Raw genomic sequence first — 18053 nt, forward strand, 5'->3', positions numbered from 1 at the left:
GAGAAAGGGGAGAGACATTCAGCAACTGGTCAAACCCAGTGAATTAACCGCAAGGCTTTAAACAACTAGACCACCAGTGAGCTTTCAAACAGTGGTTGAACATAACACTTCTAGCATGTACTGTACTTCCAAATACACCATTTGAACAAATAATACAACTACTTTTATGGAGGCCTGTAGTGGCCGAATACTACTGCACCATAACTTCATTACCTACATTTTCTACATCTCACTTTATACTTACAAGGCAAGGCAAGGCAAGTTTATTTGTAGAGCACATTTCATACACAAGGCAATTCAAAGTGCTTCACAGCAGGAAAAATGCATTCAAATCACAAAGAAATTACAGAAACAGAAATACAATAAAATTAACTAAATTAAAAATTATCAATCCAACTGATTTTCTAAACTAATAAAATCACAAACAAAAGAGAAGAGTGCAAAGAAAAAATCCTTTCAGTCATATGCGCAGCTAAACAAAACTGTTTTTAGCTTAGATTTGAACATTGTCAGAGTAGAAGCCTGTCTCACATCTTCAGGAAGACTGTTCCAGATTTTAGCTGCATAAAACTGAAACGCAGATTCCCCATGTTTTGTCCTGACTCTGGGCACCAGCAAGAGGCCGGTCCCTGAGGTCCTCAGAGTCCGAGATGGTTCATATGGCACTAACATATCCAAGATGTACTTTGGTGCTAGGCCATGGAGAGACTTGTACACAAGCAGAGCTGCTTTAAAGTCTATTCTCATAGCCACAGGGAGCCAGTGCAGAGACCTGAGAACAGGACTAATGTGCTCATACTTCCTGGTTCTAGTCAGGACCCGAGCAGCAGCGTTCTGGATGTACTGCAGCTGTTTTACAGCTCGTTTGGAGAGACCAGTGAGCAGGCCGTTACAGTAGTCTAATCTACTGGAGACAAACGCATGGATAAGTCTCTCTAAATCTGGTTTTGACACTATATTTTTGATTTTGGCAATGTTTTTTAGATGGTAAAAAGCTGCTGATGTTATTGATTTGACGTGGCTATTAAAGTTCAAGTCTGAGTCCATTATTACCCCCAGATTTCTAATTTGGTTTGTAGGTTTTAGAGCGAGACTCTGGAGGTGACCGCTAACACTTTCTCTTTGTTTCTGTGGGCCAAAAACGATTATTTCAGTCTTGTCTGAGTTCAGCTGGAGAAAGTTGTTTTGCATCCACACACTGATCTGTTGGATGCAGTGACAGAGTGAATCCACTGGTCCATAGTCACCTGCCGATAGTGAAACATAGATCTGAGTGTCGTCTGCATAATTGTGATAGGACACATTTTCACTGCGTATCAACTGACCTAACGGCAGCATGTAGAGGTTGAACAGAAGGGGACCCAGGACTGACCCTTGGGGCACTCCACAGGTCAGGGTCATGTGGTCTGAGACACAGCTACCAATTTCAACAAAGTACTTCCTGTCTTCCAGATAGGACCTTAACCAGTTTAGGGCAGTGCCAGTGATGCCCACCCAGTCCTCTAGTCTCTGTAAGAGGATCCCATGATCGACAGTGTCAAAAGCAGCACTCAGATCTAACAGAATTAAGACTGAGGCTTTGCCCGTGTCAGTGTTCAGGCGGATGTCATTTGTCACCTTGACAAGAGCAGTCTCAGTGCTGTGATGAGGTCTAAAACCTGACTGAAAAACATCAAATGAGTTGTTTATTAAGAGGAAATCTGTGAGCTGTTGGTAAACAACCTTTTCAAGGACTTTGCCCAAAAATGGCAGATTAGAGATGGGCCGGTAATGACTCAGTACTGCGGCATCAAGACTGCTCTTCTTTAGGAGAGGCTTTATGACCGCAGTTTTCAAAGACATTGGGAATGTTCCAGATTGAAGCGACATGTTAATTATGTGAGTGAATGGTGCTAACAAACTGTTCAGCACAGACTTTAGAAATCTGGTGGGTAACACATCAAGGCAGCATGTAGATGAACTCAGACTGGTGATGATCTCATGGACAGTTTTGTCAGTTACTGGTGCAAAGTGAGTTAGCTCTAAGTGTCTTGGTGGTTTTAGGGTAATTTTTTGCATTGTGGGATTTATAGCATTTTTAATGCCCTGAACTTTGTCATTAAAGAATAATGCAAACTCATTACACTTGGATGTGGAAATGAGTTCTAACGGCAGCTGAGCTGGAGGGTTTGTTAATCTGTTTACTGTGGCAAACAGGACACGCGAGTTGTTACTGCAGCTTCCAATTATTTCAGAAAAATATCTTTCCCTAGTTCTACATAAGATTAGGTTGTACATGTTCAGCTTTTCTTTGTAAATCTCTTTTTGAACCTGGAGCTTTGACTTGCGCCATTTCCGTTCGGCCCTGCGGCACTCCCTTTTCTGTGCCCTGACCGAATCATCATTTCTCCACGGCGCCTTCTGCTTATTTTTAACCATTTTAGCCTTTATAGGGGCGATGGTGTCCAGAACATTCAAAACACTAGATGTAACAAAGTTCAACAAATCATTTACATTAGAACATGAGACATTTTCAAAGTTTATCATTTCCATAAAAAGTGCACCTGTGCCATCACTTATGTGTCTCCGCTGAACAACTGCAGGACCAACCGGAGGTTGGGGAGAAACAGACAGGTCAAAGAAGACACAGAAATGATCAGACAGAGCAACATCGATCACATTAACATTTGAAATATTTACCCCCTTTGTAATTATGAGATCTAGAGTGTGTCCTTTGCTGTGGGTGGGGCCTCTCACATGCTGAGTAAGACTGAAGGTTTCAAGGACAGCATCAAGCTCTTTAGCGTTTCTGTCACAAATATTATCAACATGCACGTTGAAATCACCTGTAATGACCAAACCATCAAAGTCTGTGCATATGACTGAAAGCATCTCAGTAAAATCATCAATAAAACTTTGGCAGTGCTGGGGAGGCTTGTATAAAACAATGAAGAGAATGGATGGAGACCGTTTTAGCTCCATTTTAAAGGATACATACTCAAATGATGAAAACACCCCAAAAGACAACCTGCGGGTAATTATTTCATCTCTAAAGACAGCACAGACTCCACCCCCTTTTTTGTTTTCTCGTGTTTCAGATTCAAACTTAAAGTTGGGTGGAGCAGATTCTATCAGAACTACATTTCCTGTGTTTTTGTCAAGCCATGTTTCAGTTAAAAACATAAAATCAAGATTATAAGAAGAAATAAAATTATTAATTAAGAGAGATTTGTTACATAAGGATCTGACATTTAGCACAGCAAGTTTCAGACTAGTTTCAGTGGGACTGGGCTTTATCTTTTCACAGGGAATATGAATCACATTTCTCAGATTGGGCCTGACTCGCATTTTGTTTTTCCATCTGTGTGATGATGTGACTACAGAAATAGCACTGGGGGGGCTCTTTTTACATAGGGCCCCGGGTTGGTTTGATTTTTAATGTGACAATAAGTCCCGGCAACGCTGAGACCCAGTGCATCCTAGCTATGGGAGATACCAGGTAAAAGGCGAGGTTGGATGGGTGGTGGGGCTTTTGTAGCCAAGGAGAGTTTGGGACCAGGTGAGAGGCGAGGGGGGATGGGTGGTGGGGCTTTTGTTGGTGTAGTCGGCATAGCCCTTGCTATATTGGGCGTGAGTGGAGCCATCTTAATGCCTGATTTGATCAGACTTTCAAAATGGCTGGGAAGGCCCATGGGTGAGAGTGGAGATGAGAAGGAGAATGATGAATCTTTAGTGGGAGTAGATGTTGCAGGGGGAACCCAGGGCTGGTGTGAAGGCAGGGGCGATGACAGGGATGTTGTTGGGCTTGTCACAGATGGGTCCAAGGCCTTTGAAGATTGTTCCTTTGCTGGAGGCGGTGGAGGTGAATGTGGAGCAGCTGGAGCTGAATCCTTTGGTGGAGGCTGAGGTTGTGATGCTTTTGATGTTGAAACATTGGCTCGGTCTCTGGCTGAGGGAGCAGGAATTCTTCTCTCATTCCTCTCTTCTCTAACTATCTGCTCAGGACCCTGTCCAGGCCCAGTCCAATGCCTCAGAGCGTGGAGCAGGTTCTCTGTCAGCACCCTCACTCCACCTCTGCATAGGTGGGGGCCATTTCTCTTAAACAGGTCCTCTCGTTTCCAGAATAGATAGAAGTTCTCAATATAGTGTAGTCCTCTCGGGGGACACTCTTTGGACAGCCATGTGTTCAGCTGAAGAAGCCGGCTAAACTTGTTTATCCTCCTGTCGATGTTTGGAAGAGGTCCACTTATGAAAGTTTTGATTTCCATTTTATCAAGCACGTCGAATAACTTCAAGAAGTCTTTTTTCAAAACTTCAGTCTGTTCCCGCCGCATGTCCACTGCACCCACGTGCACAATCAGCTGTTTAGCTCCTCCATGCTTAGCCATATTTGGAAGGAGTGACGTTATCTCAGAAACAGTGGCGCTTGGAAAAGAATGTGTGTTTATCTTTTCATGCGTCACGTGACTTATCGCCCCGTCTCCTATCAAAACAATCCGTGTGACCTTGGCTTTTGGCACAGTTCCTCCTCGCTGTGTTTTGGCCACGTCATCTTTCCTTTTTTCATTTAATTCCATCTCTGAAAGTGGTAAAAATCTGTTGGTGAGCTGTATTTTAGGTGACTTCACGTTATCTTTGTATCGTTTAGGCTTTGCTCCAAGTTTGTTCCAAGAAACAGCCTGGTCTTTCTGGTTTTTAGACAGTTTTGGAAACAACACAGAGTCACTGCGGTTTAGGTTGAAAGTAGCAGTTTTTCTTGTAAAAAGTGTGCTCTTCTTACCGTCGGTTGACACAGGAATGGTATCGTGAAGAACTTTTTCAGATTCCAAAACAAATATCCGTGTTTTCAGCTCATTAATTTCTTGTTGATATTTCCGACAGCGTTCACAGTCTTTCTCACTTCTTCTCCTGGACATGTCGCTGGCGTCAGATATGTCGTTAAAACTGGAAAAATGTTCTTAAAATCCTTGGTTTACTTGAAAAAGTCTAAAGCAAAAATGTTTGGAAGACAAAAACTGATTAAAAAGCAAAATAAATAAGGAAAGCAGCGATAGCAAGCGGAGCGAGCAAAAAAGCGTGTGCACTCTTCGGAAGCAGGTACTAAAAGGTATTAAAAACAAATTAGATTTTCAGGAACTCATCTTTCCACAATGATGGATGGCCACAGAGCATTTATTGGCAGTCCATAAATGCCATTATAGCATCAATAATGTTTTGTTGATAATGACAAGAAAATAAAAAAAAAGGACAGCTTCAACCCACAAAGCTCACACATTGCCTAATAATAGCACATTTTCTACAACATCTGCAATGACCAAACTACTACCCAAGTCATTATATGCCACTCTGTCACGCAAACTAAAATTATATTGGATTTTGGTCCCTCTATAGTTACTAAAACATGGCAGTTGTCAAGTTCCCCGAGGCAGATTATTTCTAGGCCGTTCCTATAAAGCCACACTCCCATTCACAGTGTTAATCCTGAATGGCACTATTAAATCTTAATGGACTCAATTCAATATCCATTCAGTGTGCGAGGCGATCTGTTCTGCATCAGGAAGCGGGTCACATGGACACAATGCTACCAACAGACTTGTTTAGCTGTCTGTCCATTTAGCGGCATCTGGAAGAACAACACGCATACGGCCAAATTAAAGAGAAATGTATCAGTTTATTCCATTCGCGTATACAAACTAAAAGGCACCCTTTGAATTGTTAAACATTTGATTTTACAAGAACAGGGAACAATTGCGTGTACAAAACAAATAAAACGCACAACATACAAAGTTGGGATGTAGCTGAATGGCTGGTGATTGTTTTAGCATAAAGATGAAGGGCAGGTAAAAGTAATAGAAAATATATATAGTGGGTATTATACAGTAACGGGAGCTGGTCTTCGATTTGGAAGAAAAATTTAATGTGGATCAATTTTACAGCTGGATGCCATTGCACCTCTGAACTACCATCTCAAAAAAAAAAGAGTTTACAGCTACCACAGTTAAATCCCAAACAATCACATGAATGAATAGAAACACTTGACATGAACCTCAAAAGAAACTTGCTGCTTGTGTCATGTCCTTCACAGAAGGCCGAATTTGTCACGTTATCAAGACTAAGAAATCTCAACTCTCATTTCTCAAACAGTGGTAACCCCTGAATAAGACACAGCATAGGTCCAAGAGAATCATTCACTATCTGCCACAGACAATTTCAACCATAGAAACAGCATGGAAACTTTCTTAACTCCATTATGAAAATATCCAGGCTGTTACACATTACATTCATAGCATACAAAACTTACAAAGGGCAAGAAGCAAGAGTTCACCTGTAGCCTCTTGTGTAACAGCCAACCAGGAGAATAGCATACAAATACATATTTTAATCTGGCTACATAAATATAGCTTTACACTCGTCAGTACAAAACATAGATCCGACTTCTCGGTTTCATTTCGAGACCGCAGACCAATGTTCAGGCACGATTCTTGCACAATTATTTCACAAAGGGTGGGTTTTTCCAACACGATGGCTCCCTGGAGAATGTGGGTATGGTTTGAACATGAAATAACGTGGAATGATTGCAAGAAAAAAAATTACTAATGGTATATTTGGTTTAACATGAAAGCACATACCTGGATTTATCATTTTTTTAATACAATATTTTTATGAAACTATATAGGGAACATGGCAACAGGTTTGTATCCTGAAGTGAAAATGTAATGGCAGACGTTATTGACGACACTGTACGTTGTGTGATCAAAGTCAAATGGAATGGTGAGAGCTCTTTATCCAAGTATATCATTAAGATACACTTAAAAAGAACAAAAAGGTGAACTACAACTGATAAAAACGGTTGCGTTGCATGTTTGAAGTTAGTATTCAATCCAAAACCAGCTTTATTACACTTAACGCCAACCCTTTCATTTTATAATGAGCTATGAGCCTGCGAGCCAAGAGGTTAAAGGTCAACTGTAGGCACTGAGTGAATGTAAGCCGATTTGAAAATAGCTTAAAAGAATCAAATCTAAGTAGAAAGTAACCATTATCCTCAACTAAACGAAAAGCACAGTAAATAGAAACCCTGTAACAGAATGTTTTTAAAAGTTGCTAAAGTTGGTAAAGTATTTTACCATTAATTGTTGGTCGTCCAATGTAAATGCATGCAACCAAAACTCTTCATATTGTGCAGATGCATTCATACATTAATAGACTTTTAATGCATGATATTGGTTGGATCATGCATTTACTCTTGGGGATGGATTTAATAGCCAGAATCCTCTTCAAAATCTAAGATTTGAACAGGAGATGTAAGGAATTGAAAGCTAAAGCACTTGGGGTTGTCTTGATACCTGTACATTTTTAGAGGGCTCAAAATAACTTCAGCATTATTCCCAGGCATTGCTTCATGTACTGCAGCCGGGTGAGACGGAGCAGGTCAGCAGTGCTTGGTACCAGGGGACTTTGAATGATCGTCTCTCTACTTGTGTAGCAGCCGTCATCCACTGCTGCTTCGTTCCTTCTTGCCGAGCGTTGGTGAGTTGTGTTTTAGCAACTTTTATAAAATGAACAGCTGCGGGCAGTTCAGTCCAGCCATCGTCTTCTGCTCATTATCTCATGGTAGAGGAGGCTCTGAAGTAGGACAGGAACTTGAAGCACATGCTCACCACAAAGTACCAAATATTTCGGGCCATTTGAGAACGAGCGATGAAAACGCGCCAGAATAGAACTACCAAGACTGTGTTGAAGGTGTAGCGGATGTTTCTCAGTCTGAAAAACAAAGACAAAACACGTATAAGTGTACGTAGGACAAGATTGTAAGGTACTCAAGTCACTTTACAAGCTTTTACTGAGTGGAGCAGATAGTCAGATAGAAGATTCAACCAATATATTCTTTACCATTACCTCTAATAAAATAGATTCCGATTAATTTAGTAGCATCTACATGGCTGGGCGAATGAGTTTTAATCAACATCAAGCTTCAGTCACGTCTAATAATCATTAAGCTTTGGTCTTTTTTAAAATCGAGCCAATTTGTCAGTAAAAGAGAGTGGTTTGAAGCAAGGTTCGGACTTTGGTTTTTTTTTGTGTTATTTTTTTGTGTTAAATGGTAAACGTTAAGTCTGTCTTGTCTAGGTTCAATTGTGGAAGATGTAGATTGTGTTTGAAAAGAATGAAATAAAATTGATGGTAAACTGAAGAAAGTTCAGCTTACCAGGCTCAAAACTGATGCACAGTTTACATACAATTCAGTTAGAATCAAACTAATTTACATGCCATTTGTTAAAAGGCAAGGATTTGCTCCCCAGGACAGATGCTCCATTCAAAGCATACAAGAGGCTAATGGCAGAGAACTGTAAAGCACAGTGTTCGATAATGTATGCACTACGGTCTAATCCTGAAGTGGTAATGTCGAGGCAGATGGTAGTACACAGGCTCTTACTTGTTGAGGTGTTTGCGAGCAGCCGGCAGCCCTGACAGCTCCTCGTTCAGGACATACTTTTTGGTGCCCATGCAGTAACTTTCCATGTACTCTGCCCAGTGAAGCTGCCTCACGTCAAAGTTGAACATCTGGAGGAATCAAAATACAGGGTGGATCATAAGTTTACATGCACAGGATTGTTCGGCGTGGTCCTGTGGAGTGGTCTCCTTGATCTACAGATTTCTCCGCTCTTGATTTCAATCTTTGGGGCAGTTGAAGGCCGTGGTGGTGTATCAGGTAAATATACGAGACATAAATCATCTCAAGGAAGCTGTCATTAACGCAATTACAAGCATAACTCCTAATGCTAAATGCTAATGAAAGTTTATCAACAGTAGAAAACATTAATTTGCGTTTCCGTAACCATGGTAAACAAGTAAATAAAAACAGTCCTACAGAAAGTTATTTTTTTCCATGCATGGACAGGTCCACCCTGTTCAGTCAGACAGATCTCAATTGTGTTGTTGTAATTTGTACATTTAAACTTAATTTTTTAGTTCACGGACTGTCATTAATTAACTCAAAAGGAGCTCTATACCCCAGGTTAATTCAATAAGATGAACTTAATAGATTCTGGCGAGTTATACAGGTCTTAAATGTTTTGTGTTTGTTTCCTTTAGCTAAAGTCTGAAGTTCTAAAATTACAAACTATCACAAGTCGTTTGTAGCTTGAGGTGTTGTGGACGTATGTATACATTACAGAGGACAAAATGGAAAAAGTTTAAAAAGATCTCGCATTTCCTGAAAGACACAACCAGCTTTGTGTCTTACATTCGAACTCAGCCACGTCAACATTGTACCGGGAAGTAAGAATTTGTTCAAGTTCTTCCTGGTAAAAGGTAAAACATAAAACAAATACAATTCTTAACTAGATTGCAACATAATTCAACATTCCCCCTATATAAACATATGTTCACTCCACCAAACGACAACAAAAAAGTATAATATTAAAGAGAGTTCCCGATGGTGATGCAGGTGCCGTTACCTTCTTGTCCTCTGGGCTCATGTGGGTCATCAGCGAGGTCACATTGTCATTGTGCCACACCCACGAGTGACTGGTGAAGTACTCCAGCACCATCATGGCTTTGTGCAGCCGATTGATGGTCTTCATCATCCTGACATCAAACAATGGCCACGGGACATGAACAAGTTAAAAAGACATGATCAGGGCAGTAACACTTGAGCACTGAGGGAACCCACTGTTCTCTGGAAATAGAATTTGTTTATGTAAAACTGAATGTATTCATTACATTTCAAATTAGGTAAACACTAAGACTGTGGCACATGAAAGCCTTTATATGAACATAACAAGTTAGTTAAAAGTAAATTAAAAAAATAAATAACACAATTTAATTCCATTTCCAGGACTCACTAGGTTTTTGGTTGAAGACATTTAGAGAAATCACACGTAAAGATTGTAATAACAAATATGAAAATGTTGAATGCAACAAGATTCATTCATAGTCTCAGACATTGGTCAAAATGAGAGGATAACAGTTCATTTTTGTCAATACACAAGAAGACAACACATAAATACACAATGTAGAGAAATTGAGAAAACACATATTAGTAAGTGGTTTAAGATGACAACATAGGTGCGAGTGACAGGCAGAAGTTTTCTGAGTCCTTCAAGCAACAAAGTAATCTAATTTAGGACCAAATAATAAACACATGATACAAATTTTGACAATTCCCAAATAGGCTCAGAATACTTCTGTAAAAGGAAAGTGTTGAAAATCAGCCTTAATCTATCAATATGCAAAGCATGGCTAATGAATGTTAAAAAAAAAACATCAAACCACATCACAAAACGTTAAATCATGAGTTACTTTTCTCTGACTTAAACCATGAGATTATACCTGACCCATGCGGTTTGCATCATCATTATACTATACACCTTTTGATTATCCCAGTGCTATGACGCATGACCCTTTCCCGTGATTGGAGGAGAATGACAGGACGCCATGTTCACAGCACAGCATTCCCACACACGGCAATGCTGACGACATGTGACAGGGATGGCGACACAGGAAGTACACCTCAAACATTTTGTTCCGAGTCTGTCATCTGCAAAGTTCTGTCCCGACAAGCTTGTTTTATCAGTTCAGGTAAAACTAAGTTGGTATAAAGCACAATAGAAATCTTCCATCCTATGTAACAAATATAAGAAAAAGTAAGGATGTATAGTTAGATGTATAGACTTAAGAGTTTATAAGAGTTTTGTTTATAAGAGTTCTTCTATTAAGAATGTTTTTTAAACTTCCTATAAGTTATCTGTCCCTTTCCTCTGCATCTACCTGCGTTGCAACATGAAATTTCCCCATGTGTGGACAATAAAGGAATATCTTATCTTAAGGGTTAGGCCCTAAACACTGGCAGCGACAGCATTTACACACATAACCTTGCGTAACCACAGGATGGTCACACCAGCAGCTCAAGTGGGAAGTCTGCACGCTGTCATTTAACAGATGAACTGTGAAAATAAGTAACTGAGTAGACTTGTATTTACATTATGGGCTTGATGAAGATGGCCACACAAGGTTTACACGCTCAGAAACATGCAGCATGCATGCAAGTGCATTTTGCCTAAAGCAAAATGCACTTGTGTGTTCTTGGCCATCTTCAGTTAATGCAGTAGAAATAACTCCACACCTAGTACCTGCATTCTTAAACAGGTATAACCAGAAGGTTATGAATTAAACTAGGATATATTGCCTTATTTAAATAGTTTATTTTTTACTTTTATAGGTCGTTTTTATCATTGTTCATTGTTTTATGTTGCACCGAATCACAAAAGCAAGTTCCTATGTTTGTGAATTCTGTTCATTGACAATGACAATAAACCTTTTCTGATTCTGAATATAGATCAAAGTGTTTCATGTCAAAACTGGAACCAGCTGTGTGATTCTGCAAGCTCGGTACAGACCAGACTCCAGACCCAGAACAAAGAGCTGTAGGACATGGGGGAGAGGATTGGGGAGACAGGCAAGTCTATTGTGGCCTTACCGGGGCTTTTGACCTGTTAGCTTCAAGTAGCCGTCATATAGCAGGGCCGGCAGCGTGTGGCTGACCGCGGTCCAGTACTGATTAGTAAAGGGGTTGGAGCGCAGATTAACATTAGGCCTTCTGAAGGCCTGCTCTAAAGGGTTGGTCTTGAATGTCATGTTTATACAATACTCTGTAGGGAGAGATACACACGGCAACGGGTCAAGAAAAGAACTAGGACTGGAAGAGAACTTACTAGACCAAAACTGAAGACTATTACGGTACAATCGTCCTACATCGTTACCACTATCTTCCCCCTGCATCATGACTCGATTCCTTTTAGATGAGCTGAGCTATGTGAAATTCTGTCCTGACAATTTAGAAACACAGGCAGCTGAGGTAATGCATTTGGAATCCCGTACGTGCCCAGGGTTCAGAGACAAGAACTTACAAACCCAACATCAACAGTGCATTTATGAAGCATCTACATTTAAAAACTGCAAATTAAAAAGCAGCTGAGAGGTGAGAGACAGAAGTGTTGGCGTTAAAGGCGAAGAGGACATCCTGGTCACCAATTACCTGGGCTCTCGTCCAATCATCCTTAAGTACAGATCATACATGAACGCTGGGGCCTTGTGGCTCACAGCGATCCAGTACTGATTGATCAGATGATAGGACGTGAGATTAACATTGGGCCGGCGAAAGGCCTGCTCAAGGGGGTTCCTCTTGAATGTGGATATAACATGGTATTCTGAGAGACACAAGGTTTTCACACAAGTCAGTATTTTACTCTGAAGTCTTACCAAATAGGCAGTAAATATGTGCTTACCCTCATTATTTTAGGTAAAAACGTTAACATGGAGAAATTACAAATATTCTATAACATGTACATCTGCCTTACATTTTCACTCAGCAGACCAATGTAGATGTAGAAGGAATGCAAATTGTGGATTCACACAAAATGGGCAGATTTTGCAAGCCGATGTAAGAGTAAAAGGTGTGTGACTAAACTGAGCACGTAACTTGAAAGTGCACTAAAATGAGATCAGTGATCACATACCAACTTCCCCCCAGTGGAACGGGTTGATGCCACCAGTTGTGCAATTGTACACTGGAATGTTTTTAGGTCTGAAAATGACAAAAAAAAAAGTTTAAATTGGGTGAAATCCTAATTTGGTGATCTATAGTTTCATAGTGAGTCCTAGAGAGTCTAATGGCATAAAGCAGTACAGAACAGTGTGAATCCTGCCCACCTGTGATGCCTCTGTGACCCCGAGAGCCAGGCTGCAGACAGAGTGGTGTTAATGACCACATCCACGGGCACCAGGTCGGCCACTGCGTTGTTAGAGGCCCTCATTGTCCGCAAGATGCCCTTCCCGGCCTGACCAGAAAACAGCACAATTTTAGACTTTTATTTAACTTTTGACTAAGATGTACAGCGTAAAATATTTCATGTATTACAGTAAGAGAAAGTAGAGACAAAAAAACAACAACTTACGGCTATAAATATTCCACTGGGCCCATTGAAATTATCAATCCAACCCTATTGAAACAACATTGTCAATTAATCCATCATTCCATTCCAGTACATTACATTTTATACAACATTCATGGCTTATATTCGAGTGATCAGCATATAACTGGTCTGTTTGCATTCTTAACTAGGGGTGGGTATTGTAGGATTCATGGCACTACTATTCTACTTATTGATCTTTGCAGAATTTTTTTAAAATTTAAAATACTAATGAAAACTTGAACATTTTAATGATGTACTCTCCTCGTAAACTCGACCCATGCATCCCCGCTCAGATAAGTCTTTTGCATGTGACCCGGCAGCTCAGCTTTGATGACCCGGTGTGTCGGGCCGTTCTCCGTGTCTGTGTCTCTCAGAGCACCACACACACAGAGACAGACAGGAAATGTATTCAATACACCGTGTGGCATGTGGTCAAAGAGGTGCTGCAAGGCCGCATACACAGGACAGATTATTCATCAAACTTTATTTTACCATGTGAAACCCATTAAGGTCAAAACCTCTTTTTCGGGGCAAAGTGAAAAAGTATCCGCACACAATCAATCAATAAAAATAAAAACAGAATCTCAGGAGACCAGTTTCATGTTGTATGTGACCAGCGCTGTTGGAGCACGGACAGGGCTGGAGCTTCAGAGGACCCTTAAGATGAGGCACCGGTGGCTTTATGAGGCACATCCCTACTCTTAACATTTTGATACATTACCAGTAACATGAGTCGGTAGTCTAAAATTAAGTCTCATTTGCAATTTTTAAATATAAAATGGTCTTACTACAAATAATTACACAATCACTTAAGTTGTAAATCATTAGCATTGCACAATAAAAATAAAAAAAAAATACTAAAAAAATCTAATTGTGATTTTCCGATCATCATGTTTTGTGATTAGATTTGGGAGGCACGTTTAACAAGTAACATTTTGTTTAAAGTGCACATAGTAAAGAACTCCTGGAGTGTCAACATTGGAGAGAAGACTAATACAAGAACCCCAGGGATTTCAAGATAAAAAAGAAAAAGGAATATTTCTATCTTCGCAAAGGACTAATTATTTCAGCCTTTGTGATTTGATAATTGTGCAAACTCCAATTGCAATTTCGATTTGATTGAGATTACGTGCAGCCCTATAAAGCACAACGCTAAAGCCCAAAGCAAAGGTTTAGGTTGTGGAACTAGAAGATGTATGATTTGCGTGTAAATGTTTTTCACACTCACAGGGAAGGGCTCCTTCCAGCTGGCTCCAACAATGGAAGGGCGAACAATGGCAACATTGATATCTCCAGCCTCCTGCTGAACCAGGTACTCAGCTATGGCTTTGGTGAAGGTGTAGGTGTTGGGGCGCTCCCTGATCAGCTTTGGGGTCATGACCGCTACCATATCATCATCCATCCACCTGAAAGTCCAACAGGAATAAATAAATGTCTGCAGTAGAATCATTCCATTGAAAAGTGAATGATTTCAAGTTCAATAATCCAAGAAAATGAACAGCGTAGATTTGCAACAAAGCACAAGTGATAAATATTTTACACCAAAAGGTACTGTGTATATCATTTTAATTCAAGTGACATTTGCAATCTTTTATTTTATACTTGACATTAGGGAATTTAGTGAAAGAAAGCACTTAAAGCGTGATTAAAACTATATCAAAGATCAGGTTGGCATTAGTTTGACAGCCTTAGGTAAATAAACAGCATAAAGAAGAAGAATGCCTTTATCCATACCGCCTCTACTTATTCTGTGCAGTGACACTTAACTTCAAAGCCATTTTCATTGGTCTAAATCCCTCTATGTGACCTATACTTTCTAATGCGTCACTAATCTGCTGAAACTGGCTGCACAATGTTTCAGAAATACATTTTAGATGCAGAAGCAGCATCTGTTGTTAATCTTAATACTTCCCTGGGTGCTTTTAGTAAGGATTAAACCTAAAAACAACTCTGCACTCACTCCAGTGTGTCGATGAGTTTGCGATAGTCCACAGGGGGAGGGTAGATGACTTCTTCTATGAGCTCGCGGTCACAGTTGGCGTAGGCTGTGGACACATGAAGGAAGATCTCCAGCTGCTTCATTTTGTGAGCCAGTGCCAGCATCTTCTGAGTGGCCAGTACATTCAGCTGCATGGCATCTCTGACAACGAGAGTTAAGAGAAAAATGTTCAATGTTGATTTTCACCGTAGAAAAGAATAGCACAACAGACCAAAAAATATTGTTTAATATTTGAAACTGTATAAAAAGTATAAATGGATAGAATGTTCCGTGTTTGTGCCAGGGGCGTGTGAAATGAATATCACCGCATTTTGCAAACCATACAAAAATAACTCGAGCTGCTCACTGACTCTGAACTCACTTGAGAGGTTCATTGAAGCGGATGGTGGCAGCACAGTGAAAGAGGATGTGAATGTTTTCAGCCAGGGTTTTCTGGTCCTCCTGACTCAGACCCAGCTCTGGCTGCGTCAGGTCACTGTTCACAGGGACAATCTTCTGTGCAAAGTCAGGCTGCTCCTCGTGCAGCTTCTCAAACAACTGCACAGAAGCCAGATAAGGACAATTATTGCCTCAATACTGCTTATCTAGACTTTATACAGCGTTAGTGTTCATTTGCAAAGTGATACCTTGCAGGTGACCATGTCTACAATGCGGGCTTGAGGAGACTGGCCTGCCTTGGGTCGGACCATCACGTAAGCAGATCGGACGTCTGGGCACGAGCGCAACAGCTTTTCCAGCAGCACCTGAGAAAAGACAGTCAAGAAAATAGTTTTGGAAATGGAACATAAAGAGCAAATATGAATCTAGCTGGTAATGAAATTAGGGCATCACAATATAAGACAAACATTCTTTGATGCCACTAAAGGTTTAACTGTGGCTGCACCAACAAACACTAGTGTCCATTAGTGTGGGCCAAATTTAACAGGACAACGTTAGGTCGTAAAAATGCCTCAACTCCAACTCTGAAATCGATGCGAGTGACAGGCTCATTCTCTGACAAACTAGAATTACAAGTTAGTCTTCTTTATTTTGCAGTTGCCGTTTACCTTCCCCATGAATCCAGTGGCCCCCGTGATGAGCACATTTTTCCCTGCATAATATTCCGGGATGTTCACCATGGTGCGTTTGTCCTGGAGTCCTCGACACCACTCCTGCCTAAAGAACACAAAGCAAAATTACAGAAGGTGCTTTTGAATTAAAACCTTCGAGATTAGGAATGCCTCAGGGGCGTTTCCTCAAAAGAATCCACAAAAACTCACTACGTTTTATGTATGCGCTTGTGTGGTATCAGAGCAGCTCTTATCAGTCAGTGAGGATGTGTGACACTATGAGGCAGATAACTAGGCCATTTACAGATAAGACAAGAAAACATTAACTCGAACAACCCAAACAGTGAGCCATCCAGTCTATTTGATGTTAAAGAAGAAATTATGCAATACATCAGGGATGGGCAACGACATAGATATTTTAATAAAGCATCAAGACTGTGACAAAATGTGTTCACCTCATCGAGCTTCACAAAATGTGTGGATTTAAGAAAGAGACAGGTAGAAAAATCAATAGCACAGCGTCATGAGTTCAATTCCAGCTCAGACCATTTGCTGAATGTCCTCCCCTCGCTCATCCCCATTTCACGCTACACTGGCCTGTCCAATAAAGCCTACGGATCAAAGATAGTGCCTTTTAAAAAAGCCCAGAAGAACCTTGAGGAGAGCCACAGTGAAGAAGAAATGAACTCCCACGGACAAACGGCCGATAAAAGTAGTTTTTAAAGTGACACACTTTTCACAAATGAAATAACAGGTTTTAGAAATTCAGCTGTTGTATGGTCAGCTACATGATACACTACAGGGAGTAATTGTCAAGTAGAAAGCATAGAAAGTGGTCCTTTCAAAAAGGTGTTCTTATTAAAACATTTATTTATACAGGGAGGGCCCTGGAGAGCAAGCTTTCATTTACAAGAGCACTCTATTAACACATTAAACGAGTTAAACAAACAACAAGTATATACATAAAATGCCATAGAAAATGCCAATAAAACGTTCAATACAATTCATAAAACAATACATACAAGCACACTTACACATACACAATTGGATGAAATGTACAAAGCAAGAGCACTGGTGTAGTAGGTAACCAGTGCTTTGAATGTTCTTAGATTGTTTAGAGATAAACATAGCGGCTGGTGACCTGCTATGGGTATGTTTTGGACATAGGCCTAATGGGCCGCAACAACAAGCAGCCCATTGTTTTTAGAAATTATTTGTAGGGCTGTAGTCAAATAAAGACATGTCCTGTGCATGAATTAATCAAGTTGAGGGGTGCACTGGTAAAAGCTCCCAAACACCAAACTTTCATCACGAGCTACAGTAGGCTAGAGTAAATTAAAAAAGACAAAAAGGATGCAAGTTTTACATTTTATGACCTGGCAACCACAGTTTTCGTAGATGCATGTGGTTTGAACAGGACTTTTGTGAACCTTTTTGTTCTTCAAACCACTCTCGCAATCCAACATTAGCAACTGAACCGGTTTTTCCTGTTACTGAATTTGAAGAACAAGTGGGAACAAAAACGGCATTAGCAACAGTGTTATGAGCTACTATGACAACTGTCCCTCTGCGCTTGTATGGGGGAGCAAGATTAAGGCAAGATGATCTCTATGGAAAGCATGGACACAATATACATCATACATGCATACATCAGGGCATAGCTTTGAGTTCCAGAAACAGAATCCCAAGTGACAGCCAGGCATTACAAATAAACAATGATTAAAACAATAAAAATCAGTGAGAGACTGAATCCAAAGGTGATGGGACCAATAAAATCAAAATGGTGCAAAGACTCTTATCTCAGTCCAGCTTTGACCAGAGATAAAAAAGCAGTCCACATCCCCACGCTCAGCCCATGTGTGTGACTGAGACGTGAGGCAGTCGTTTCCAGTGGAAGTCTCTGCTCGGCCAACACTGAGCTATTCTGCTTTCACTGGCCGTGGACGGTTGGCACACAATAGTGGGCTCAGATATCCTCCAGCTGACTCGTATCAAGATCGAGCGTTTCCACATTGGGAAAACAACACAAAACAAAGGCTTGCCAATGAT

The 18053-nt window shown here is 40.5% G+C and overlaps 1 protein-coding gene across 2 annotated transcripts; it reads right to left on the reverse strand.

The window, feature by feature from the left end:
- Positions 1–5630: 5630 nt before the first annotated feature.
- far1 (fatty acyl CoA reductase 1) lies at positions 5631–16122 on the reverse strand. Of its 2 annotated transcripts, none has more exons than XM_072434769.1 (12): positions 16002–16122; positions 15582–15698; positions 15317–15492; positions 14917–15096; positions 14185–14362; positions 12939–12983; positions 12694–12821; positions 12501–12568; positions 11462–11633; positions 9441–9570; positions 8417–8544; positions 5631–7743 (listed from the first exon to the last, which is right to left on the reverse strand). In XM_072434769.1, the coding sequence occupies exons 1-12, from the start codon at positions 16071–16073 to the stop codon at positions 7584–7586; spliced, it is 1554 nt and encodes a 517-aa protein (XP_072290870.1). In that variant the 5' UTR covers positions 16074–16122; the 3' UTR covers positions 5631–7583. The 2 variants fall into 2 exon arrangements, with proteins under 2 accessions (XP_072290870.1, XP_072290869.1); XM_072434768.1 differs by lacking the exon at positions 11462–11633 and adding an exon at positions 12020–12191.
- Positions 16123–18053: the final 1931 nt, after the last annotated feature.

Source organism: Eucyclogobius newberryi, unplaced genomic scaffold (assembly GCF_026437365.1).
Source record: "Eucyclogobius newberryi isolate DKJ021-1_F unplaced genomic scaffold, fEucNew1.0.hap1 SCAF_7, whole genome shotgun sequence".
NCBI classification, from domain to species: Eukaryota; Metazoa; Chordata; class Actinopteri; order Gobiiformes; family Gobiidae; genus Eucyclogobius; species Eucyclogobius newberryi.